Below are 27,996 nucleotides of genomic sequence, written 5' to 3' on the forward strand. Positions count from 1 at the left end.
ATATATAAGTATAAATATGATTTTGGATACCTGAAAGAAACATTAGGACAGGGCTCCATGCCCTCCGTGCCGAGTTTTGCTGGCTGGATTTGGGAGATGACTCTGCTCCTGAATGGCATTCTAAATGGGGAGGGGAAAATGCAGACTGCCGTCTCTTATAAAATACGGCTCCGCTTTCAGCCAAGCCGAGGGACAGTGAGTCAGTAGAACAGGCAGGTGGGGATGTGGGGGGGGGGGGAGGAGTTTACTGTAAACTATCTATGAATCAGCCATGCAAAGGGGCTGCAAAAAAGGCCCACTTGATTTTAAGCTATCTCAACACAATTCCCAAACCACAGGAAGCAATCAATCTAATCACCACTGCGCATTAGTCACGCCTCGAATACTCTGCCCGGTTCTGGGTGCCACATTTTAAAGAAGGTCCAGAAAAACGACTTCCAGGAGCAAAAATCACTTCCTGCAAAGAGAGACTGAAGAATTGAGGAGGCTTCACCCCCAGAGAGAGATAGAGGCTGATGTGAACCCATTCTGAAAGGCAGAGGCAGCTACAATTATGACAACATGATTGAGCACCACCACGCAAACATTACCACTAAGGTATTTGAGTGCAATGCCACAACACAGGTACAAAAGGTGGCAGTTTATCCCTTTATGCAGAGACCAAAGGGGCCACGCACATCCGCACCATCCATGCCCACAGCAAGCGGTCAGCAGGCCACCTGGAGGGGGGAAGCTGAGGGGGGGGGGAGTTCTCTGCCATTCCCGACTGCCGAAGCCAGAAAAGGCGGTTTCCCTTTATGAGCCCCCTCCTTCCGCTTCCATGACACGCATTTCATGAAGTTTTTCCTTAGGTGGATCTTCCGTGTAGCTTGAAATTCCGCTCTGGGCTTTTGTTCTCCTGCCGCCTTTCTTCCTCTTGGGTGGAAAAAAAGGAGCGCTGGGCCAGCGGGAGCCCCGCCACCTTCGCCCTCCCGCCCCACGGCCACGTGCGGCAGAAACCAGCCCCGCCAGCGAAGCGGATGGCCTCCCGAGGCTTCCGCGCCGGCAAGGTGGGGGCGCGCGGCTCGCTCCTCCCCGGCGGGCGCAGAAGCCTCCGCGCGGGCGAAGCGAAAAGCCATCCAGCGGAACCCCCCGCCCGCCGGTGCTGGCGCATGCGCTGTGCGGCCGGGCCCGGGGAACTCTGGGATGTTTTCCCTGGGCTGCCTCTTTCTCCGCCAGCGCCGCAGCCGCAGCCACGGAAGGCGCCGGGCCGGCCGGCCATGGGGAGCCCCCTCGCGGAGGACTGAGCGCCCGGGCGGGAAGGGCCCCGAGGGTGCGCCCACCTGCCCCTCCGCCTTCCGGCCGCTGCCGCCCCTGCTCGCCGGCGACCGCTCTCGCTCACCATGGGCAACGAAGCCAGCCTGGAGGGCGGCGAAAGCCCGGCCGGGCTGCCCGAAGGCGTGCCTGGGGCCGCTGCCGGGGACCTGGCGGGGGACCTGAGCCGCTTGAGCCCGGAGGAGCGCCGGCAGATTGCCGCTGTCATGTCAAGGGCGCAGCAGGCGCTGCCCGCAGGAAAGACCGCCGGCCCGGAGCCGCCTCCCTCCACCAGGCACGCCCGGGGTAGTGGTGGAGGCGGGGAGGGAGGGCGGGGGGGGGGCAGCAAGCGAGGGCGAGGGAGCAGAGGGTCGCTCTGGGATGAGCCTGCCGCACGGGCCGCCTTTCCTTGGGGAGGGAGAGAGGATCCGTCCCCGGCGTCCTCCCCCTCTCCCTCCGTGGGAAAGCCTTACAGGGCTCCTCCAGGGTGGATGAACTGAGCGTCGGTCTTCCCCCCCCCCCGCGATGTTTACCCCAGCTAAAATGGGAGCAGCTTCTGCTTCACGGGGGGGGGCGGGGGGCGGAGGAGGTTGATTCTGGGCCCGAAGCTCTGCAGCCCCCCCCCCCCCCCCAGTTTGGAAGTGGTCTCCGTTTTTCCTGCGCTTAAGCATCATCCCTCCCTCCCTCCGGCGCTGGATTGCAGCAGCAGCAGTAGCCCTCGCCGGCCTTGGCTGTTTCGTGAGGCCGAGGAGGAGGACGAAGGGAGGTTGGCGGGGCCACTGGGGTCGTTCTGCCCGTGGGTCCCCGCCACCCTTCGCCCAGAGGCCGCCGGCATCTCCGGACGCGGCGGCGGCGGCAGCAGCAGCAGCTCTCGCGGCCGGCAGGGCCCAGGCAGCTGTCCATGGTGCTGAAAGGGCCGCTTCCTCCGGGCGCCTCTCCCGCCGCTGCCCGCGGAGGCTTCTTAGTAGCCACCGGAGACGGCCATGCTGCAATATGCTTGTGTGTGTGTGTGTGCGCGCGCGCGCGCGCTGTATGTTTATGTGTAGAGTGTAAAACGTTTTTGCCAAATCACATTCTGCGAGCCTGACAACGAAAGCTTTAAGTCACCATTAGATTTGTTGTAGGAATGGGTATCGTTCTGTCTCAAAATCTTCTTATTAGAATACAACTAGAAAGCACAGGAGATTTGTATGCAGTATTCAAAAACAGGAAAAAGCAGAAAAATGTAGGCTAAAGTGGCCAATGTTTGGTGTAAGAAGAGCACCCTACCCAGGCTTCCCTCGGCCTAAGCGCTTTCATTGCTGACAGCTGTTTTGCTACGTCACACCAAAATGACGGCCATGAAAAAATATCTGTTACACCAGGTTTGTGCTTGAGCGTTACATACAGTACAGACACATGTTGTATGAGCCTGTGTGTATGTAATAGCACTTAGACTTATATTTAGCACTTAGACTATATAAATAGTCTAAATCTATATAAGTAACATGATTTATACAAGAAAATGATGCAACGATTGAAAAATGTTATCTGTTCAATTGATTTGCCGTTACAGAGTTTGGATCTAAATTAATGTTTTTTTTCCTACTGACACCGCACAGACTAATTTTAAGATTTTCCTGCATATGAAGATAAACATAATATCTAAACAGATTGGTACATGTTCTCTGCCAACATGTATAGCTCTTGAAATGAAATATTTTTATACTTAGCACTAATGATCTGCCCTAGTTGTTCAGTGACATTTTCTCCCTATTTCAATCTTAATGGAATTAACTCAGTCTAAAATAATGAGCTTTATGGATTGCAAACAGTAGAGAGATATCCCACATAAATACAGCTTGGTGAATGTTTTACTTGATGTACTTAATGTTTTATATGATCTCTAATGTCGCAACAACTATGTACATCTATGGTCTACAATTTAGGCTGAATGAGGTAGCCCTCTAAATCAACAGATGTTCTGCACCCTGTTAAATTAAAGCTTGGTGTTCAATTTGTTCTATGTACTTACTGCCACATGCCTTATATGTTTTGTGTTCTTTTTATTTTGACTTAGTTGACTGGAGACTTTCCCATTTTTGCTGCATCTCAGGTTTCGCCCTATTTACTACTTTGTCCTACTTACTGCTACCAAGAGCATAAACTAGTTACTAAACCATTTTTCATTCTTGTACCTATTTTTATTGAGGTTAATGTATACCTTGGCCTATCTTTTGCAATAACTTATATCTATGCCTAAATACCTGTTGGCAGGTTGGCCTGTTTTTCTTCACTAAGAGGTATATGTTAATTGGATTTAAAAGTATGGTGTCATTACTTACAATATTAATTTGTACCTAAAAACATTGCCAACTATCTCCATTTGCAAAGTGATTGAAATGCAAAATCCTTCTGCCCACCGACATTTATACAATATCAAAAAGGTGCCTCATTTGGGGAAATTCATCCAGTGGGTTATCTATGATGAGATACATTCAACTTTATCTGTTAATTTGCAGGATCTTGAGCAAATCTAAATGTTTATAGTAAAGAAAGAGGGATGTATCAACATACTAAACCCACCTGTACTCCCCTGCGCGGCTATTGTTGCTGCTTTTTTTGTTCAGATAGTTTCCCACAAAAATGGCTAACCAGATGCTTAAAGGAAGGTCACAGAGACTCTGATTCTGTAGGCAGTATGTAGCTCTTGTACTAGTTGGCCATAAGTTTGTCTAACATGTAAAGATTTGATAGCCACCATCACATCATATGGAAGTAACTTCTGTATTTCACTGTACACTATATGAGGAAATATTTTGCTTTTCTTGGTCTGAATCAGCCTGCATAGTATGATCCCAGAGTGGTTTTGATTCGTATATGTAATTGTTCATTTTATGAGTTAGTTTAATCAAAATTCTGAAATTGAACTGGAATTATATGGGACAAAATAAGGGTAGGCCTAATAGATACAACAGATTTGCAATAAATGAGAGAAATCTCCCCCAAGTCAGATTCAGTTCCTGGTAACTTCATGAGCACGAACATAGATAGCTAGGAAACAGTATGAAAATTGTTTACCTCTGTAAAGGTTAAAACATTATTTAATGTTGTAATAGCACAGCAAATCTCAGGCTTCATTTTTTCTAATTAAGATTAATTAACATTTTGCATTAGGCCCAAATCCACAGTCTTAACTGTGATTAGTTGAAACAAGCCAGCTTTGTAAATAAAGCCAGATCTGAAGGATACCTATTTCCATGAACTTAGTTGATCTGCCTAGTTCAAATGACGCGACAGCTCTGAAAACACACCTTGGGTTTCTCCCTGTTGCAAGGAAAAGGGAAGAAGGAGAGAAATGCTCTTAGAGGAACTCTGGGTGGCAAAGAGAAATAAAAATATAAACCAGAACCATGACAAAATAGATCAAGGACTTTACGAATGTTATTACTAGCATTAGATGTCAGGACCTCTGCCAAGCTGTTTATAATTTTGTATCCTCAGTAAATATATATGTGGCCATGTTGTTTTAATGTACTTTTTTAGTCTGTCCCTTAGTTTTTTTGAAGTCTGCTAGGGATGCAAGTGGTTGGTCTTGATAGCCGTAATAATCCCTTCCAATCTAAGATTCCTCATAGAAAGGTAAACTCATCTCTTTAGGATCCAATTCACAGATCATGCTAGGCCAAGACTTGCTTAATTATGCCTTACCAAATAAGCCACAATTAGCTGAATCCCCACAAATCCTAATCTGTGTTTTACAAAATAAAATGGGCTGATTACCGTCCTCATCTTCCTGTGCCCCCTGCCTTTCCTCCTTTGTTTTAATCTCCATTACAGCAACCCTGTGAGGCAGGCCGGACTTCTGTGGCTGAGGATTTACCCTCCTTGGGGTCTCCAGCTGTGGCCTTAGCTAAAGCCCCTCCCCCACCATGGCTTAGCATGGGGCAGTCGGTGAGCTGGATGGAGTGTAACTGATGCATTTTGTTCCTTATGGCAGAAGGTTTGTGCTAAAATACGGATGGGGTTTTGAGTTAGAGTGATGAGGGATGAGACTAAATGCCCTTAGCTGAACTTGAATGCTTTTTTGTCTCTTTTAGAAATTTGGGACAGTAAAATGACAGAATCTTTTAATCTGAAGAGAATGTTGGCTGCTTTCTTTAAAATGCCAACTTTTTGACATGCAGAAGTATTAAACAGATGAAAAAATATTGCTAGGCAGCAAATGCCCTGTAGAGAGGCATTCTGTGTCTCCTCAGACCTAAACCATTTGGGGTTATGTACACAAGTTATTTTTCAGAATTCAGAAAGCTTTAAAATTACAATTCAACAACACTGTTACATATATTAGCTAGGTTAAAATACACACAGGTCAGTTGATGAAATGTTAAGAAATGCTGGTCTTTCTTGGGAGAAAAACAAAAGGAGGGTGAGTTGTTTTCAGGCATTTGTTTTCATGTAAGCAGCTTTAGTATATACATGTACATAAGTAGATGTATATATAAGTAAAGGGACGCGGTGGCTCAGTGGCTAAGATGCTGAGCTTGTCGATCATAAAGTTCGGCAGTTCGGCGGTTTGAATCCTTAGCACCACGTAACAGATTGAGCTCCTGTTACTTGTCCCAGCTACAATCTAGTAGTTCGAAAGCACATAAAAAATGCAAGTAGAAGAATAGGGACCACCTTTGGTGGGAAGGGAACAGTGTTCCGTGTTCTTTCAGCGTGGAGTCATGCTGGCCACATGACCATGGAGACACCTTCGGACAGCGCTGGCTCTTTGGCTTTGAAATGGAGATTGGCACCCCCCCCCTCCCTAGAGTCGAGAGCACACATGTGCAAGGGGAGCCTTTACTTTTACCTTATATAAGTATCTACATGTATATCTACATATACCTAAGATATGTCAGTCTTCCACCTGTAGCCATTTCTAACGTTAGTGTATAAGGTTCATTGGCTCTATGCATTCTATGAACTCAAAGTGCAATTGCCTTATGGGGGAATAACCCCAACTCTCTGCACTTCAAGAGAGTTTGGCATCATGGCCATTTTCACGTGGTCCATTCTTCAGGTTTTGGGATGACTTCTAGGTGGGGAAATGGGGTGGGTGGGTTTTAGAGGCCTCCTGTTCTTTTCTCCAGCTTTAATATCTGTTCCCATCCATTCGCATGGCTTCTGGTGATAAGGAAAGTTTGAAGCTGGTTTCCAAACCTTTCCCCTTTCCACTTCTGGTCATAGTGGTTTAATCACATCTGAAGTATATCTGGTTCCTTTAGATGAGCCCTTCCAAAGACTTATCTTCAATCAGTTGACATAAGTTTTATTTTATCTATGTAGACACTTTTATGTGCTTTTCTGAAATGTAACCTTTGGTTATAGATATATTTTTAGCAAGTGAGGGCTTGCGTGTACAAGATATGTTGTGAGGGATCAAAACTTTTCTGCTATTAACACATCTCTTTGTGACAGATCCAATTGCATCTATTAATTCAATTCAATCTGATTATTACAGCCATAAGGCCACATCAGGGGTGAGTTCTGGCAGTACTATTGCCGGTTCGCTTGTGTGTGTGCCGTGCCCATATGCACGCACGCACGCATGCACAGTACAATGAAAAGAAGTACAACCTCAAAACAAGATGGTGACACCGCCTGGGTCACTGCCTGTTCCAGCTACCCAGGCCGCCAAACCACTAACAGTTTGCCCGAACCAGTCCGAACCGGTAGGAACCCACCACTGGGCCACATACAGTAAAATATCTTAATATTACAGTGATTATGTCTTTCTCCCTCACTCCCTTTCCCCCTCTCTCCAAAAAAGCAATCAAGATATCTAACACCTAAAAATCAATAATCTAAAATGATAGCAGTTTTTTAACCCATTTTCTTTTCTATAGTGTTTGTCATATTATTTTCTAGAAAGATTATTTTTATGGTATATTGTTGTAAGTGATGATTTTGAAATAGTTATAGTACACCTTTATAGGATATTAATGACTCATCCAAAGGTCTACGGAGGGTGAATGTGATAGTCTTGCTTGGTCATTGTTCCTGCACTGGTTTTTTTTTTTAATCTTGGTTTACCTATGCAACAAGTAGCTTGTTTTTAATTGGTATGTGTACTCTTCAATGAGGACTTAGTAGTCTGTGTTTCTCACCATTGATGGAGATTTTTTAAGTTAATAATTAAAATATTTTGTTATTTATAGTTTATTTGAAGTGTGGAGGGGGAGGGAGGGAGAGAGAAGAAAGAGGGGGAGGGGGAGGAAAAGCATTGGTTTCACACAGAGAATCCTGCCCCCCCCCCCCCCCAAATTGCTAGGAACTAATTTACAGGGAAGAAAACGGTGGGGATCCTACAAAATGACTTTATGGCTTTAATTTCAATTTATTGGCAAGTAAAGCAGAGAAAATTGGAAGTAACTGTTAGAGTAATTGTGATATTGACTGTCACTGACCAGCATGTTTTCATAATTTTGCTTCCATGTCACCCTGTAAACGAATTTTATGTCTACCTCTATAAATTTGATATGCAAGATTCACTAAACATTATTACTAAAAAAGAAAAATAAAACACTTTACAGCAACAGTTAAAATGTAAAAATTTAAATCATGATTCATTTAAATGTTAAGACAGCTTGGGAATCAACAATAGGCTGCTCTTCGTACATCTTGCAATAATATATATTTTTTAAATTTTTTAAATATCTGTGTTCGCTCTATATTTCAAAACTGTATAAATGAGTTTCAAAGAAATGAAATTAATAGTTTAAAAAGAAAGGTTGGTGGAATAGCAATATGCTTGTAACCTTCTTTTTTGGTTATTTTTACATGATAGATTTCCTAAGAAGCTTAGACAGGAAAACTATTCTTTCCCTGTATAGGCATGATATTTTTATGTAATCATGGTGAGAGGGCATATAAGCCTTCCCTTCCTGACTGGCATGAAGAAAGGCCTGGTCTCTTATGTAATGTCTTTTCTGCTCTGATCTCAAGTGTTAAAAGCAAAGTTATAATGGATGTAGTGGATTATCTGTCTCGTTCTAACAACTTGTTGACACCTGGCATGCTAGTTTCTTCTTTGCATATCATCCTTGAGATGTACCCGCTTTAACCTATCCAGCCAATAAGCTCTGCATTCAGCACTTCATAGTAGAGCCAGATATAGGGATCAAAGATCATAGTGGCTCCTAATTTAGAAAGAAAGGGAAATCTTTCCAAATTTGATACCCTCCCAGTGTGTTGATACTGCAGCTCTGTGAAATTTCAGCCATCGAGGGCAAAGGCTATTTCTTGCCAAGAATGTTAGATGTTCCAGCATCAAGACATTTGCAGGGTAACCAATGTGGGAAGACTATCTTAGTTATTACTCGGTTCATATTTTTCCTGGCTATGACTGGCAGCAATTACGTATGGAGAACATGATTTAGTAGAAATTAGGAGCAAACAAACCATTTGGAAGCTTTTCAGTAGCGGTCCATTGTCCTAAGGATTTTGCCAGCTGGAAATATTAACAAGTTAAAATAACTTATAAATAAATCCACTATAGTACTGTATGTTCCTAATATTTACACAAAAAAAGCAATTCATTTCTGATGAAGCTCTTGATTAAACATTATTGCAGGGTCACTTTATTTTTATTATTCTCAGAGCAGAGAAATTTTAATAGGTTAAATGTCACGAGTAACACATTTTAAAATTAATGTGCAGCAGGGAATAATGTCTGTAGACATTAGGACTTTTAATGGTTGATGCTGAAAACTGAAACAAGTAACTCAAAGCAGAGTAGAAGAGTTAGTGAACAAACTATTCTTCAGAGAGAGAGAGAGAAATGTATCTCAGCCATTCACCAACACACTGCTGAAGAGAGCGGAATTTCACTCTGACATTTTTCCAAAATAGTGGCAGCACACAGATAAGAATTAAAAGTTGAGTCTTTTATTGATTTTTGCTTTATGCACGTTATTAGCATTTTACCTGACATATATTCAGGGATAAAAATCTTAACTTTTGATACGTTCCTTGTGCAATGTTTGTGCATGCACAAATTATGATCATTCATCAAGTCAGATGTAGCCTGAAAAAAACCTGTCGTCCTTCCTGGTCCTAAAACTAGACAGGCACTTCAGTCCTTGGTTGATGGGATTCATTTGACTTTTGAATTATATATTCATATCTTAACCACATGTAATGCCTAGGTAAAAGGTTGGACAAAAATTGTCCAAAGTGAGTATTCAGTTTAGTCTTTGGCTCCACTAGGTAATCTCTTCAAGAACTTTTAAACAGTGGGAGAGTTTCTCTGCCTGATGAAGTTATGGTTGTCTCATTCACTGAGGGTTTTGAAGTGAAGATTGGAAAGCCGTTGGCCTGAGATAGTGTGAGGTTTTCCTGGACTTGAAGACCTTCAAGATTCCTTCCAATCCTAGGATTCTTTGAAGATGAGAATTTTCTCAGGTTAGAGAATATTCATCTTGCTGGTCCTACTAATAAACATACTATAGTGAAAGTCAGAAATATAGCCAATATAACAATCACCGGTAATAAAATTCATCAGCCCCAGCAGGAAATGTCATATATAATTTTGCATCATCTACCTGTCACCTCTCACCTATACTCTGAATTTGGAAAATGCCTCTGCGTGTGAAAGATAAGAGATGAGAAGGACATCTTTACTTGAATTAAAACATTGAATTCATTTTCTTATTTTGGTTTCTAATATTCAGAGGTCATTGCATTGGGTTAACTTTGCTTATTATCATGATATCTTTACAGACCTGCTCCACCGGATGGCAGTGATCACCCAAAGCAACAGGACAAGTCTCCAGATCCCCAGGGCAAGCCACCAGATCCTAGGCTCCCTACGCTAAGTAAAAGCAAAACAGTTGATACCCTGAAAACAGAGCAACAGGTCCCTGGAAGAAGCACATCGTCCATGAGTTTGAGAGAGTCTAAATCGAAGACTGATTTAAAAGATGACCAGAAGCCAACTATGATGCCCAGCTTTCTCTCAGATGCCAACCCATTTGGCGCAGTCACATCTGTTGTCAATAAATTCAATCCTTTTGATTTGATATCTGACTCGGATACAAACCAGAACGAAGGCTCCAAGAAAGTGAAGCCCACCCAAAAGAATCAGGAGAGATCTGAGCAACAAGAGGGGCTCTCCAGGCAGCCTCCGCAGCATTCAGCTCCCAAGCCGAGCAGTCCACATCACGGGCCCTTCAAACCGGGCCCACAAAAAGCAGGACCTCCCAAGCAGGCGTTGCAGCAGCAGCTACAAACTGGGATGCCTAAGCAAAGCCAGAGGCCGGGCTCTGGCCAAACAACAGAAGAAGCAAAAGAGTCTCCAGAACCACCCACCTCTCCCTTCCCAAAACAAGAATCTACGAAACCTGCAAAACCCTCCCCACAACAGTCGGGAGCTGAAAAGGCGCCTAGTGTGGGCCTTGCTAAAACAGCCTCCCAATCCCCTGCTCTCAAAAAACCAGCACCGCAGCAGGGAGCGCCTCCTTCTAAGCAGAAAGCTCAGCAGCCGGAGGGCCCTGCAAAGGCCGAACCAGCAGCCTCCAGTAAGCAACCATTGCAACGTTCAACTGGCCCCGCAAAAGCAGCCCTTCCTCAGCCCGGAGCACCTGGAAAACAGCCCCCTCAGCAGCCTGGGCTCCCTGCAAAGCTTCCCGCCCAACAGGCTGAGCCTCCCGTTCAGTCCCAGCGACAGGCGGGGCCTACGAAGCCTGACCCGCCACTGTCTGGACCTTCCCAACCGCAACATGGGACTCCCTTACAACCTGGATTACAAGCCACAAAGAAAATGCTTTGCCCGCTTTGCACAAACACTGAACTCCTCCTGCACGTTCCCGAGAAGGCCAATTATAGCACTTGCACCCAGTGTCAAACTGTAGTCTGCAGCTTATGCGGCTTTGATCCTAATCCTCATATAACAGAGGTAAGTACGGTACATTTAAGATATAAATGCATGGGCCCATTTAAAAAAACACATTATTGAAAGGAAGCTAAATTTCAGACAAGTAGAGAATTTATCAGCATAGGATTAGTATTTGTCAGATGTCGGTTTGCTCCCCGTGATCAGCAGGTTTCTGGAATGTCATGGAAGCTTCTTCATAATAAGACTGATCATGGCAAAATTGCTGTCCTCTGACCATTGAAAGATCGGTCACCCTCTCCGGCTGCTTGGGATGAGTCAGCTGGACATGCTGGCCTTGGTGTCCCATCTGAGTTGGAAGCTGCTGTAGCTGTTGCATTTTTCCTTTGGCAACTGCTTTCTTTATTCATTCAACTTATAGATTCTAAATATTCCCAGTTTTCCCAATAATGATTAAAATGACATATTTGCATTTAATTTTACTTACCAGAAGGGTAGAAAGACATGAGGAGGTGTAATAAGCAGCCTTGGCCTAAGCTGGATTTAGTGAGAATTCCTTCTTTGGGTTGCCTGGAGTTGTCTCCCCCAAAGGGAACGCAGGGCCAGATAAGGTATGCAGGTGTAAGTATCTCTACCAAAGCACATTCATTAAACAAGACAGCATGTTTACTTTTATGTTTACATTACGCACCTTAGATTCCTTGTACAATAGTTCAGAATACAGAAGAAAAACTAGAATTAAAAACAGCAATTAAAAATGTAATACACGCAACAGCTGGTGATAACTCATGCAAGCTGAAAGCTGACCATATATTTTAAATATATGACATAAGTGAATGGTCCAGGACGGGCCCAATCTGCAGATTACCTTCCCTTGTTTTTGCTGCCTCAAAGTATCCGGGGTTAGATCTGATAAAAGGAAGCTGACATAAAATGTGTGGGTGGGAATTTCAGAGGGAGAGACCCAAGCTCAGCAGGGCGGGAGCTCCTGAGCGATGGAAGAGTTTGCCTCGTAAGGTGGTGGGTGCTCCATCACTGGAGACTTCCCAGACTGGACAGGCCTTTATCCAGAATGGCCGTAGGATGCCTGCCCTGGACAAGAGCCAGCAGAAGGAGCCAGCCCTAGGAGTCCCTTCTGTCTTGTCCGTCTGTATGAACCAGCAAATGCTGGGAGCCCCTTGTAGAAAGCCCAGAAGGACCACATGTGGGGCGCGTTGAAATGAGCCAAAGCAAAGGCTTTGGGCCGCTCAGCCCAAGGGATTGCCTTAGCAGTTCTCCCTAAGCACTGGGTCTTTAACTGAGGAGGCCCACCCTATGAAGGGAGTTGCGTGAGACTGTCAGTCATAGAAGCACGTGTGACTCTCTAATCTGAAGGGGTTTTTTATTTCTGTTTCAGTTAAATCACAAAACATCTGTTTTTCCATTCGTCTTAGCTACTCACCGTGGTTTCTGTTTTCAAGTTTATCTATGCCCACTGAGTGCTCTAAGCCTCTAAGGAGGAGCAGGCAGGGCTCCACCATTGGCACAAGGCCCTTGATGGCATGTCTGTGCAGGGGGCACTTGGAGTTTAAGGACACGTGTATGCATTTATTTAGAAAATTTATATTGCTGCCACATGGCGACTCAAGGCAGCTTACAAGGATATAAACCCCACATAAAAGAAATAAAAAGAATTAAAAGAAATATAGTAAAATAATAACCCCACCCACCCGGCCCAGTGACAACACACATTCACACTAGCCAATTAATTGGCTCCAACCCACTCTGGTTTGCCCAGGACCACTGGCAGAACCAGGTCTTCAGGGCCTCCTAAAAGAGCATGACAGTGTGGTGGTGGGGGCACTCTAATCTCCGGGCGGGTGATGTTCCTTCTTCTGGGTCCTGCCAGATGTATCTCCCTAGGGGTCGCGACCGGCAACATTCCTTGCCTCCCTGCTCTAGTGGGTCGGGTAGATGTGACCGGCAAGAGACGGTCCCTCAGACAACCTGGTCCCAAGCCATGAAGGGCTTTAAAGGTGACGACCAACACCTGGAATTGCACCCGGAAGGAAATATATATTTCACACCCTTGTAAGGTACTTACAAAGTTCAAATACATTCTTATAATGGTCCCTATTTTGCCAGGTTTGCTTAAAAATCCTGACAGCCTGTCATTGATGCGGTTTGCACAAGGTCATCACAATGGCTTCCAGAAATGAAATCTTATTAACTAATTAAGGAAATTCAAAAAAATCTGTCAGTTTCAGGCATTGTACTGTAATAAGAGGGAATAAACAATCTGGCTGTTTTTCTAGGGTGGAACTAATATTAAATTCAATACTTTCTAGCTATATTGTTTGTAGATCTGCTCCAAATTTCTTTTGGATATACTGTGCATTTTTCTGTGAAGTTAGATAAGGTCCTGTGATCTGGTCCTGCTTCCTTCCACTCTTAATTTTACACGTTTCAAGACAGACAAGTACTACCTTTCTATATCCATGCCCAAGTTTTTTGGGTTGTTTATACATCAGATGCTTCTTTCTTTCAAGGTTCATATTAGGTGTTGGCGTGTAATATGTCTGTAGAGACTTGCAGAAGGATTACCGGTATCTTTGCAAAATAAAATGTATCTGTTCATCTACTTGCATATAAGTAAAATTACGACTAATGTGTTAGCAAAAAGTATTTTAATGTGCCATGCATTTAAAACTGAAGAGAATTTAAAAGGAAATCTATTTGTCCATAATATCTCTCTATCTGAATATAACATTTAAGCATAACACCAAAAATACACAGATCCAACAAAACACTACTTGTCAGCGTTTTTCTCTTCATCACAGCAGTTCTCCTCTTGCTAATTTCTGTTGTCTGCCGTGCAATAAGGCTCCTGCACCCCACAGATTTGTAAAACGAGAAGTTAACTGTGGCTAAGATGCACTTTTATCCACCTGCTGCATAACTCCATTTTGACTGTTCCTTTTGAATAAAGTGTATCCTTGAATCCTTGCATTCTATCCGTGAGCTTGATCTGACCAGATGTTGGTAATGCCTCCTAAATCATATCTATCTTCCATCACCAAGTCTTCCAGCTCCACTTTGTTCTGGCTGTGCTGAGGGCTTCTGCGGAGTCAGCGGAGCAGCCGTGGCCGCCTCATGGGTCCTGTTCTTTCCTGCATTTACTTGGTCATTGTGGGATTCCTTCTCATCCCAAGCGTGCCTCCGAGTCCCATTCTCAGACTCCTTGGTGGCTCACCGCTTCTTGGCTTCCTTCCCCTTCCCTGCACAGCCTCCATATTAAAGCTCCTAAAATCAGCCCCTTACAACACACGACTTTTCCAGATTTAGTTAGGGGCAGCCAATCTCTTGCCAAGAGTCTCTCGTCTCAGAAACAGCTCCCATTATTTATTTTGTTTGTAATAAATTTTTTTTACACATTTTAAATTTCTTTTATGAACAAAGTGTTGGCCAGGTTCCTCCCACCCCCCTTTACATTCTCTCTTATACAAAATTTGTTTTGCATCACATTACCATTCTAATTTAAGCCCCATTATTTTCTTCCCATATTTCCATCCTAATTTCAATCTTTCTTAACATATAGACAATATCAATATTTCACCCTTTCAGAAAAATATACCACATTTACCATTTCATTTTCCATCTGTTATTCTAATTTCTATATGTAGCATATATCATCAAATCAATTTTAATAGAACAAACATTTTACTTAATTGGTTATCCACAATTAACAATGTTATTTTATTTAACTATATGTCATTAGCAATAGTAACATATTTCATTTTCTACTAATACATCTCTTCTTTCTCTTCCTCCTTTCCTAGCCATTTTCTCTTAACTCATCTCTTGCTCTCTTTGATGTTCCATTTTTCATCAGTTTTCTATTTGTCCTTCTATCCCCTACTCTTGAGTTCCTTTTTTTTTCTTTTATATGTATTATATCTTTTCTTTTGGATTTTTCCTATCATTCTCCTATGAGTTATTTGAGTAACCCTCCCTAGGATTTATCTTTTTTGCTTTCCACAGAAAAAGGTCCCATTATTAAAGAGTCTTTAAACCATTTTTATTTCTGGTTTATCAGTTCATTATTTTGAACAAATCTCTTAAAGCATGTAATTGTATCATCGCTATCAAAATTCACATCAGTTCTCTTCACCCAAGCAAATTGCACATCAAATCTGCATCCCTAAAGATAGCAAATTCAGATCTTCATCGGCACCAGTATCAATGTTGCCTGGCAACCACGACTTGCTGGTGCAACAGAGTCACATGATGTGAGATGTTTTCTAGGGAATAGACTGGCAGGAAGTGTGGCTGGTTCCATTTTAGGTCAGACAGGCTAATCCTCTCTCGGAAGGCCAGAATATTATACTCCATCTGACACAACAGAAGATAAATGTCCTTTGGCGCTGTATTTGGTATATACGCTGATTAGATTTTTTCTTCTTCTAATTTTCCATGGGCAAGAGGGTAATACACTCGGGTGACAAGAGGAGATGATGTGATGCTCTTTCGGTTAGAACTTGCACAGGGACTTTGCCTGTTGTGGTAGCTAGCCTAATGGGACTTCTGTGTATATGTGTACACACACATGCATACCAGTAGTGGGTTCCGGATCCCATTCCAACCGGTACCCGGTGCTTCGGGCAGGCCCGTACCGGGGTGTACTGCCTGCAACCCACAACTGATGCATACATAAAATATCTCAACTGATGTCTGATATCTATAAGGGCCGTACACGGTGCTTCTTTGTCCATCTAAACAATGTTAAGATAATGCATTTTGCTTCAATAATCTTTAGAATTTGAACTCTTCAGTTCTCCCACAGAAGTATTTGAGAGAAATTATATGCCAAAAGTGAAGAGTTTACTGGGATTTTTTTATGATGCTGATGTCCCAAATCTTAAATCAATATTGCTTTACTTACAAGTTTCTCATGCATATTAAACTACTAACTTTCTTATAAGTTCATTTAAAAACCAGAAACAGATGCTGCAAGCCTTCAAAAAGTGAAGTATGCATGTAGCTTAAGTTTCAATGAGTTCCTGATTGTACTGTTTTTCCCTGAAAATAAGGCAGGGTCTAATTTTCTTTTGACCCCTGAAATAAGCACTTGGCCTTATTTTCGGGGAGGTCTTATTATTTTTGCGGTGCAGGAGGCGGTGAGCGTAGTCACCTCATGGCTGCTGCTGTGTTGCAATATTTTCGGGGAGGACTTATTTAGTCCATTCGCTAAACAGCCCGATTGGGCTTATTATCCGGGGAGGGCTTATTTTCAGGGAAATTGGGTAATATGTCAAAGCTACTTGATGTGTGCATTTCTGCCCCCTTAGCCAGTAGAGCATGCTGCCGCATGAAATGCATAAATTAAGTAATGTTGCAAAAGGATAACATTTTAAATAGTATAAGACAGGTCTCCTTGGCTAGGCTGAATTGCTGTAACTGACTGTGGTACCACGGCCTAATTTCTTCCATTAGGGTTTCTCGCTATGCTGTAACTATAAAGCTCTGCATAATGAACTGAAAACTTAGGGAGTCTCCAATTGCAGACAGATTCTTCGGAGTGGTGACAATCTGACTGCCTAAGCAAACATTACAAGGTTCACATGGCTACTGCTGATGTATGTTGGCTCCTTTATCTTCACCCTCACATCTGAAAAGCAAACAGGTCATGGCATTGGATTTCTCCCTCCTGCCTGCCCATCTCTACCTGAAGGGTTGTGGACATGCCGAACCAGATGAATGTAATCTAGTTACATCATTTATCTTGCATTAATAGTTACTAGGAAACAGCAGGTCTGTGGGAGCCCTAGGTCCCATGGATCTTGCATACACAGCGTATTAATCATGAAGATAAAGAGATAATAGGGACGTTGAGTTGAGCCCTAAGAAACTGCTTTGGACTCCACCTTTCCGCTCTTTGTTTAATGATAAATATACTTATAGAATTTCTGTCATGCTTCTGTCTAAAAGTAGAAGTTGTAAAGGAAATATTCACTGCCTAATAAGATATATATATATATATATTCTTAATGAGAAACAGAAAAAATTATAATCGTATTCAGTATTTTTGGTTTGAAATCTCATTAATAAAATATTGTTAATATAGCTAAGAAATTATTACAAAGTTTTGATATATTTATCTTTAAATATAGGGTTTTTTCCAAAGTTCTTTGCTAGTGATTCAATGAAGCTAGGGATCTAGTGAGAATCTACTGGATACAGTTTTCCAGTGTTTTGTGATAAATCCGGTACCTAACAATGGGAACTGAACCAGTTTCTCATTTGTTACGTACATTTCTGTACTCCAGAGGGCAATATTAATGAAAATTAACATTATCACGTGGTCAGAAGCATTAATAAAAATAAAAGTAAAGCTTATCATATAGCTGGAAGTGACTTCATGGGTCTTCCCATCCAACCCACTGATCTGGGCTAAAGCATTTCAGACAAATTGCTATTCAGTCTTTCATGAGGCGACCTGGTTGACAGTACATAACAGTCAGAGATTTTCCATTCGCATGCACTGCTCCATAATTTCAACCATCACAATAAGCCTCTTCAATCACAGGAAATCGACTCTTCCCTTTGCATGGCAGTTGCTTAAATATCCAAAGATTCTTGTCCTGTTTCCCTTCATCCGTTTCTTCTTCCTTTGCTTATCCCTTCCTTTGAGTCCTAGGTTGCCAATCCTGTCGTCCCCTTGGGAACTTTTCTTAAATCTCATAATAACTTTAAAAGTCTTGGCTAAGACAATGGATGGTAGATCAAGAGTGGAATTGAAAGATTGAAAGATGTTTTCTGCAAACTGTTTTGACTTTAAAAAATAATTCCAAATGACTCTATTTCCACCACAAAAAATTAGCATGGACCATGTGTCTGCAACCGATCAGCACAAATATAACAAGGTAATAATTTAAATGTGGTTTTGATGCTTTTAAAGACGTGATTTAGAGAACAGATCAGAAATGGTAAGGTATCATAAAGTAGCTAACGGTCACAGGACTGGTTGTGAGATAATTCTTTTATTGAAACGAATCTGGAAATTTAAGAAGGGAAAGTAAGAAAGTAACAAGAAAGCAACAAAAATAAATCCAATCAGTTCTTTCAAATAATGTAAAGAGAATCTTTTGGTACCGAGGATATAATTATGTCTTGATGTTTTGTTTTCTTTTTTAATTATGCATACAGATTAAAGAATGGTTATGTTTAACCTGCCAGATGCAAAGAGCTTTAGGTGGGGACTTAGCTCCTGCTCATGCCTCTGGACCTTCGGTACCCAAGCACGAAACTCCAGCCAAAGCACCTTCTCAACCGCAGCCAGCTACGAAGAAGAAAGAAGCGGCTCTAAAACATGATGCGACCAAGTCCTTGGAGCAGAAAAAGCCACCAACACAAACAAAGCAGGCGACTCTGCCCAGTTCTTCTCCTGCAAAAGCAGAGTCTCTTCCTGCTGAACCCAAGCTGGCAGAATCCACCCTGAGGTCCGTCCAGGCCAAGCTGTCAGGAAGCGAGGATAAACAAAAGCAATCTAGTCCTCAGGAACTCACAAGCGATGACGCAACTAAACCTTCACCATCGGATTCCAAACAAAAGGGCTCCAAGCCTTTACTCACGCAACATAAAGCGGAAGACCTTCAGAGGTCAGAAGGTGACAAGCTACCACAGAACGAACGTGCACCTGGTGGTAAAATTGCTGCTCCAGATTGCAAAACTTTATCTCAAGTGTCTTCTCAAAAATCTGAAACAAAACTTAGTTCTCTGCTTGGAAGTGATTTAAATGCTAAGGTCCAAAAGGAAGCTGAAACAGCAGAAGTAAAAGAACCTTCTATGAAAATCCAGCCCCAGGGGAATCCCAAACCAGATGCCAAATCGACTCCAAAAGGCCAACAAGCCTCAATGGGTGCCAAGCCCAGCCAAACCCGACCTCAGGTTCAGGCCCAACCGCCTCCGAAAGCACAGGAACAAGCCAAGCGCTTCGGACTTCATGCAGGAGGCGATGCTCCCAAGTCACTTCCAGCAGCCCCTCCGGAAACGGTGACCGGGAAGCTGTTTGGATTTGGGGCTTCCATTTTCAGCCAGGCTTCCAATTTGATCACCACATCAGGCCAACCAGGAGCTCAGGCACCGGGACCTGCCCCTTCAGCCCCCTCCAAGCAGCCCCTTCCCCCTGCCCTGCAAAAAGAGCTCCCTCCACCATCTCCTAAGGGGGCACCTGCGAAGAAGGAAGCAAAGCCTCCTGGGGCAGAAAAAGCCTCCCAAAAGGAAGCCAGCCAGGCAGAGACCGAGAAGAAGCCGTTGCCTCCCCAGGCCTCCCAGGCGCCTGGTGGGGCTGGGAGAGAAAAGAGGGCAGGGCCACCGGAAGCACCCCAAGGGCCCCCATTGGTCTCCCTCTGTCCTCTCTGCAAAACTGGCCTCAATGTGGGGTCTACAGACCCTCCCAATTACAACAGGTGCACAGAGTGCAGGACTGTGGTTTGCAGCCTCTGTGGATTTAATCCCACGCCCCACATCACAGAGGTAGGTAGGCGCAGCTCTCTTTCACTCCATTGTGGTTGTGATACGTTGCTTCTCCCCCCCCACCCAATCCATGCGTATCAATTATTTGACCCCTTCCTAGTCGGAGGAAAATGACTCAGGTGGCTTGGTTAAAAGTTTATTACGTACCACATGCAGTGCTTTCTTTCCCTAGCATTCATCCCCTATATTGCTTATATTTCAACAATGGAGCAAGTTTTAAGTAAAAACTTAAAAGTAATTTATTGCTGATGCTTTATATAGTTTATAGTGTTGGAAAGGAAAGGGGAGCAAAGACCCCGCAATGAAAGCTACTTTTCCTTCGCGAAGAGAATTGTTAAGTCAAGACTGAGGTGAATTTAAGCCGCCTTGCACTTAGGCGGAGAGCCTAGCACAACCTTCCCTCTGATTTTGGGTTTCCACCAGTGATATTGGAAGAGAGTGCTCAAACACCTTAGAAAAGATACTTCTTGGGTATTTAATATCAAGTGCCTAGATACCAAAGGGATGCCATACAAGTAAATGCAACCGGGTCTGTTCTGGGTTTTTGTTAGTAATCTGCAGAACTGAAAGGCTAAGAACCCACATGCTATTTATAGACTTGTTGAAACTCACAGATGCTGCTGAATCATGTAGCTGAGGGAAGATCAGGCGTTCGTAGTTCTCTGCACTTTATCTTCTGCCTCTGTTAAAAGCTTGTGATAGATCTCTTGATAGATTCATTTCGTTATCATAAAAGATAATTGGATGTGTAAGCTGTGATTTAACCTTATTTCCTCATAAAAATGGTCTCCCGGCTGGCGCTTAGTAAGGATGCACATGAGATTTGGGGGGAAGTCTTCAAAGCTTTGAGCATTGGTGAGTCTTTGTGGTGCTGGAAAGAGCCGACTGTGGCCACCCATGTTCTCTGGCTGGATTGGACCTGCTGGCCCCTCTGCCTCAGGCCATTTTTTTCCCCCACAAAATTCTTCTGGGGAGATTAAAAAAAAAGGGGGGGGGAGGAGATTACCAAACTTTTAAGCTCCTGGAGGAAAGGTACAGTACACTAAGGAATGAAGGGAAAGCAACACAGGTGGATGTTCCTGGCTAGCCTTGGATAGTTGACAGTTGTGGCTGAACACAGGTTGACAAACCTTTGATTCACCAAAGGGAAGTCCACTCCTTTCTGCACTTAAAAGAAAAGGCCACTTCCCCTTACAGCTGCGCATGTGGTTACGAGACCCTCTGCTCAGCTTCCAGACTTCTGCATGGAGGGAATATCTCAGTAGTTCTTCTTGCCTTCAATGTAATGGGTGTATTTGGGTCTTCACAGGAAAAAGCATAGCTCAGGAACCATTTATTCATCCATCATATTTACATAGTTGCTCATCTCACAAAATGCAACTCTAGCCAGTGCACATTAGGAAAAAAACAATAATATAAAAAACAAATCAGTTTAAAAATTAATATTATAATTTTAAAAAGGGGATGAGAGAATGGCAGATATTAATAACAGTGAAGCCACCTCAACAACTCAACATTCCCTTAGGGCCCTTAAGCCTGATGACATAGCCGCCTGCTCACTTCTGGTTTCAATTATACATTCACATACACATTTGCCGTAGAAATTAGCAATTTTGTCAAGATTGAGGAGATAACACATGAGGAATGAAAACCAAATCAGATTCTCTGAAAGAAGCATGACTGAGTGGTTAGCTTTTAATGGGAGCCTGCAGAAGACTACTCAAAATCCAGTCAAGAGTTCCAAGATATAGGTCAGCGTGTCAGAGTATTTAAGTCTAGGTCAGAGGACAAAAATTCACAATTCACACTAACATTAAACAAGAGTTAGATATTAGACAGTTGATTTCAACAAGAGATTGTTGAATGTCTTGCCAGAAGGCAGGGCAAGAACCAATGGATGGAAATTAATCAAGGAGAAAAGCAGCCTAGAACTAAGGAGATATTTCCTAATGGTGAGAACAATCTATCAGTGGTACGCCTTGCCACCAGAAGTTGTGGGTTACCCATCACTGGAAGGTTTTCAAGAAGAGACTGGACAGCCACTTATCTGAAATGATATAGTCTCCAGCTTGTGCAGGGAGTTAGATTAGAGGACCTCCAAGGTCCCTCCCAACTCTGTTAGTCTATGTTCTCCATTTATATTTGTGTGTGTGTGTAAATTCATCCTGACGAGATCATGCGTCAAAGCTGTCTCTTAAATGAGGCTGTGGCCAGCTACATTTAATCAAGGAATTTACTTCCTAACTTGGCAAAGAGCCTTGTAGAACTTCTTTGCTCTGCTCTTTGCTATAGTCACTACTATGTGCTGGGTCTATTGTTGGTTCTCCGGCCTTATTGCCACAAGGTAGGCTTTGACAGCGGCTTTAATGCATTCCCAGTCGAATCCCAAGCGACACTCTAGACGTCTCCCATTTCATTTTTTCTCAACTCCTCCATAAACCTTGAGAAATGATGGCATCCACGAGAGGGTCATGTAGGCATGATCCAACCCAGAGCCTCAGCTGTCCTCTTCTTCCAAGTGCCACCAGGACTTCTGGTGGACAGTGCAGCAGCAGGACCAACCCGCAGCTCTCTCTCTCTCTCTCTCTGGTTTACTCTGGCTCCATCTGTGGCTGAGTTCCGTAGCAAAGTAAATGCCTCTCGGAATAGAGGAAGGGTGCAGTCTGCCAGGGTCAGGCCCAACGATGAGACAGAGAGATCCGGTTGAGTCCAATCCTTTATTTCTTTACTCGTTGGCCAACTGGAGCCAAACCTTCTAACCTACTAGACATATCCTGAGAGTTTCTAGGATGTGGCTATCCTGGGCCTCTTCCTCTGTCTCCCATGCAACTCAAGACTGTGGAAGCTCTTAACCCAGGCGTCTTTCTGGGAAAGCTCTGCATTGCTAATACACACACACACACACACACACAAACACACACACACACTGCTCCTGCAGGCGCAGATTCCATCACACAATCTGAACAAACACTTTTGAACATAATGTTGCAAGGCCACCCATTCCTTTCAGACGAGTTTCTGCAGTTGTATATATTCTGCTTTGCTGGTTTATCAAGTGGCAACTACAGCTTGCAAGGATGTACTTATTGCCAGTTACTTCATTTAATCCATGTGTTCCCTGACCCCTGGAGCCAGTTTCTTCTTGGCAGAAATCCAGGGCCTTAATAACTACAAGAAAGGCTGAACTCGATGACTAAACCCTGTTCCCTTTTTATTCTATCATTGCCTGGCTGTACCAGGAAAATGGATGCATGCTGAATTTTTGACTTGCAATAGTGTTGCAGCTGTTAAGGGAAGAGGCATTCTGCGGTGCCAGAAATGGATGACAATCAGATATGAGGTTGGGCATCTCCCTAAAGGTGTCAGGCAGCCCAGTGGATTTTTCTGTCATTCTGGCCCTGGGAATAGGATAGTTGAATAGTTGAACTCCCTGGGCAATCGGAACTGCCACAGTTAAGCAAATGCTAGCTCTGGCAGATATTGTAAAAACAGATCTGGCAAAGATGGCAAGGAAACGCCCCTTCCAGGTTGGGCATGACCTCTTGGAAGTCCCTTGGCAACAATCTGGAGGGACTCACCTGGCTGACGGCTGGAGACAAGCAAAGGCTTTGTAGTTGCATAAGGCAACTTTCACCATTACCTGAAAGTTGGTGTCCAAGACGTTTATGGTCCTGAGCAATTGAATTTCCAGAGAGTTCAGTTTCCGAATAGGCTCCCCCCATGCCCGAGTTTGCTGCTGCTAGACATTTGAAGGACTTGTGAGAGTTCTGCAAGGTCTCCTGTCCCAGATTCTTTGGATCTTTTAAATGTCTAGTACCTCTGGCTGTTTTTTTCATGCATGCTCTTACGTAAGTTTGGAGTATTCCGTTTTGCTGAATTTTACATTACATTTTACACATAAATCCTTTTAGCTGTTATTACTTAGGAAACATTAAATTGCAGTGGCAGAAATTTTTCTGCCCGAAGCTCACAAAGCAAGTTTTTTTTTTCTTTCAATTCAGCGTTTTTGCTTTTACAGTGTCACATTTACTTGGTGTTTGCTGTGGGCCCTGCCTTCGAGAGGCCATTTCGAGTAGGAAAACAATAGGCAGGGTAACATTCTCAGTGTTTACCTGCAGAAAGAAAACAACCATTTTCAAAGATTAAAAAACGTGAAACATGAAAAGCATATGCTGTGATTGCTTAGCATTATGACACTCCAAAATCAAGATTAATCTATCCTGGGCAATGGTGAATTGAGTTGTGGAGCCAATTAGATTTCAATTTCTGCTGGAAACGTGGAATTGATTTATTTCAATATTTTTGATCACTAATGAAATCAAAATCAAGTTTCCATTATCCTCACCAATGTCCATTTTGTCTTAAAAATGGTTTTATTGTCAAGAACTGTTTTCTGTCTTTTTTAACCTTATAATCCATGCATCTTTCATTAAATGTAGTGATGACTAATACATATTTATCTGCAAGCATTCTTTTCGGCTCATATTTATTTTAATTTTAAAAAGTATTTTTTTATTTTATATTTCTTAACATGAGTTAAATATTAAACAAAAACGATTTTGGCCTACCGTTTGAATATTTTACTTGTATTTTGCCCTAAGCTTTTTTTTAACCTCCTGCTATTATCATGTTTTATTTGGATTGGTCAATGTGCTTACATTGCTTCAGAATTATTTTACGATCGTTGCTGTTGTACGCTAATCCTAGTATTTGGTCATTTGTTTATTATTACGGCTGGTCTCACGGTCGGCCATACCTTTATAGGTGGGATTTGGTATTTTTGCCCAACTATCGATTGTTTCCCAAGGATTTGGATGGGCAGATGTGGATGTTTGGGGTGAAAGACCTCGACGCAGGATGCTCCGAGTGAAGCCTCCTTGGGCGATTGACTGGCAAAGAAATGGTCAGTGCTCCAGTGGGGCTCCAGATGTTTCAGGATTGCCCCCAAGGCGCCCGTGACTGATGGTGCTCCTGAGAGGCCAGGCCGAAGCCACCACGGCCTAGAGAAGGCGAAGGCAAGTGAGCAGGGCGGAGGAAATCCAGGAAAATCTCCCTCAGGGAAAGGAGAGGAAGCGAGTCAGTTAAGGGAACGACGGGACAGATGTTGGGCCGGAGCACGTGGGAGACCCCTCCCCCACCAGCCCTGGAGGTCCTGGAGACTGCCCAGCCCCTTAGTGGACGCTGGGTAAGTGTGGATGATTGTGTGCGTGTGTGTGCGTGTGTGTGTGTGTGTGTGTGTGTGTGAGAGAGAGAGAGAGAGAGCGAGCAAAAATATACAGTATCAGTAAAAGTTTGCTGTGTTTTTAAATTCACTGATTTGATTTGGGATTGAGTGTGACAATTCTCCAGGCCTGTGAGTGTGTGAGTGAGTGACCATAAGCCGAACCTGAGAGCATACTTGTGTAACACTACCTCCCCCTCCCCCCCACCCCCACGGCCTTTTGTGTTTTGTAATCTTCCCCTGTCCTTTCTCTTCTCTTCTGCTGTCTCCAGATGACTGCGGTCTCCACTATCCCTTGCTGTAGTTTCTAATGAAGCAGGAAAGGAAAGGAGAGAGAGCTTTATTTCTCTCTTCCTGCCTGCTTGAGAAAGTATGAAACCGCAAGGGCTGATAAGTGGAGCCTCCACTGAGTCCTTGGAGAGTCAGTTTGATGTGGTGGTGAAGGGACCAGCAGAAACCGGGAGACTGTGAGTTCTAGTCCAGCCTTGAGCACAAAGCCAGCTGGGTGACTTTGGGCCAGTCGTTTTCTCTCAGCCCTAGGAAGGAGGCAAGGGCAAACCATGCTGAAAACAACTCATGCTAAGAAAAATGCAGGGGCCTGTCTAGGCAATTTCCGAGAATCAGAAATGATTGAACAGAAGGGAAACACAATCTGTGAGTCCTGGATATTCCTCCTAAAACCCTGATTCCCCACCCTCAATTCTATCCATCTGTCTGTCTGTTAAAAAAAAAAAAAAAAACGAGAGTTCAGCCAGATATTTAAGCAGCCGAGATACTATTTGTGGCTTTTTTGCTTTATAGGAATCTTGCTCACTCCTTGCTTTTCTGGCCAACACATAAAAGCATATTAATGGTAGACATATCCAATTTCTGGAGAAATAATGTCTGCTTTTTATTTTTATAACAGAGAAAATATAAAGATGTATAACTCATCCTGGGTTGGAAATTACTTTGGCCTATAAACACATTCCAGACGTTCAGGATCTGAGCGCAGGCACAAACAATAGTCACTTTTATAAATAAGGAGTTGCCATGAAAATGGGTGTTTCTCTACTTACTCATTGTAGAGTTAAAAGAGGAGATGACATTCTTATAAATGTAGTTCAGCATCCTTGTAGATTGTGTTGTGGAGAGCAGGGCAGGGCAGGGTAATATTAGTACAGTGGGATTGAACATGATTGCAGCACCTGTGTCATTTACAAAAACTGGAGGGGCCTATTTTGCTCTGCTTTTATACAATTAGTGAGCTGCAGGTTTTGCCCTTAGACACACACCTCCAAGCATACACACCTCTGAGGTGAAGCATAAAACCTCTGAGCATCAGAAATTAGCTTTTTCTCACATATCATGGTAATAATAAAGAACTCTGCAGGAAGCTAATATATATTCGGGTCTTTTCCCGTGTAAGATTGAGATTGTCTTGGCAACATTTCGGCGAGGTCTCACTAAACCCAGCCTGAAGATGGTGAGTGAGACCTAGCCGAAATGTTGCCAAGACAATATCAATCTTACACGGGAAAAGACCTGAATACAACAAGACCAGCATACCTATGGTACACCTGTGAAAATCTATGAAAACAAACAAATATATATGCAAGTATGTATGTATGTATGTATGTATGTATGTATGTATGTTTTCGTAGATTTTCACGTGTATGTGTGTGTGTGTGTGTATGTATGTGTGTATATATATATATATATATATATATATATATATATATATATATATATATATATATATATATATATATATATATATATATATATATATATATATATATATATATATATATATATATATATATATATATATATATATATATATATATATATATATATGTTGTATTTGTGCTGATTAAATGAAGGGAGACTAGTATAGATCCATTTCGAGCTATTTAGCTCTCATCAGCTAGCCATACCCTTACTGGTACATACCCTTATATATATATTTGTTTTCGTATATATGAATATAAAAAATATTGTTTTAGGAAAGCATGTGACTCGAGATGAATGACTCCCCTTCCTATTTTGTGTACCTCATAAGACATTGCTGGCTTCCCGCATCAGTTCCATACATAAATCTTGTGGTGACATTTTAAAATTGAGATTGATGTCTTCAGAAACCCCTTTTGAGAAGCAGTAAAACCATTGTCTCTAGGTGCTGCTACTATCTGTTAACTCCTTCCAGATCTCAGAGAGAGGGAAGGTTGCATGAAAGGCCAGGCTTTTGACTGCTGCTGATTATCCATTGTCCTTGGAGAATGTCCCTTGGGAGAACATAAATGCAGCCATTTAAATTAATCCATTTGGAGCATCAACAGTCAATGGATTTGATGCCAATTGGGGAGTTTCGGACTTCAATTGGATCCATTTTGCCATCCAGTTGGCTGCACATTTTGGCCCAAACAAACTAAATGTAAAACCGTTGGAGCCAGTTGGGTGAGGTAGAGCATTCAGCCCTCCGATGGAAGCTGTGCAAATGTTTACTGGCATAAATTGTTGCTAGTGCTAGTAAGGCAACTGGATTCCTAAGTTATAGTCATCCAACCCTGGTGGATCTTAGACTGTTTAATCCAATGACCCTTTTGGTCTCAAAGAAGGTAATTACCACCCATCCACCATCCCCCCCCCCAAAAAAAAACAGACTCAGTTTTTCACACAAGTTTTTTGTACTACAACAGCAGTCCCAAAGTGGACCCTCAGGTCACTAACCAGCAATCCCAAATTATCGCACGACCTCTTCTGGAACATGGCCCAATTCCCTTCCTGAAGGTATTCTCCCTCCACCCACCCCGGTTTAAGAACCTCTGTCCCTGCCTCTTAACGTTTGTGGTCAATCCCTTCCCTACAAGTACACACGTGGCAGTATTTGTAGTGGTCTCTGCAAGAATATCTCTTGGCAGTTAAAACAGGATCCGAACTTTTGCAACTATTTCTAAAATGTCAGAGGTGCTTCTACTCCTGGAAGCTTTTGGAAAAAGAAAGAAAATGAAGTATCTTACAACCTGTCAGTTTGTGATTTACTGGCATGTGGCCAATAGAGTAGGCTTTTTGCCTTTTGCTTATATATAATAAAAAAGAAAGAAAGAAAGAAAGAAAGAAAGAAAGA

At 42.9% G+C, this 27,996-nt stretch overlaps 1 protein-coding gene across 7 annotated transcripts in view; it reads left to right on the top strand.

Moving 5' to 3' along the window:
* Nucleotides 1-5,095: 5,095 nt before the first annotated feature.
* PCLO (piccolo presynaptic cytomatrix protein) overlaps nucleotides 5,096-27,996 on the top strand; it is a 100,679-nt gene continuing 77,778 nt past the window's right edge. For 6 of the 7 annotated variants that reach the window (XM_081956894.1, XM_081956896.1, XM_081956897.1 and 3 more), the window contains exons 1-3: nucleotides 5,096-5,275; nucleotides 10,042-11,215; nucleotides 18,338-19,666. In XM_081956894.1, the coding sequence (XP_081813020.1) occupies nucleotides 5,250-5,275; nucleotides 10,042-11,215; nucleotides 18,338-19,666 (2,529 nt within the window). In that variant the 5' untranslated portion in view covers nucleotides 5,096-5,249. The remainder of the gene's footprint in view (nucleotides 5,276-10,041; nucleotides 11,216-18,337; nucleotides 19,667-27,996) is intronic. The other variant, XM_081956898.1, reaches the window with a different exon arrangement.

The sequence above is a fragment of the Natrix helvetica genome, assembly GCF_964273705.1.
Source record: "Natrix helvetica genome assembly, chromosome: 6".
Lineage (NCBI taxonomy): Eukaryota > Metazoa > Chordata > Lepidosauria > Squamata > Natricidae > Natrix > Natrix helvetica.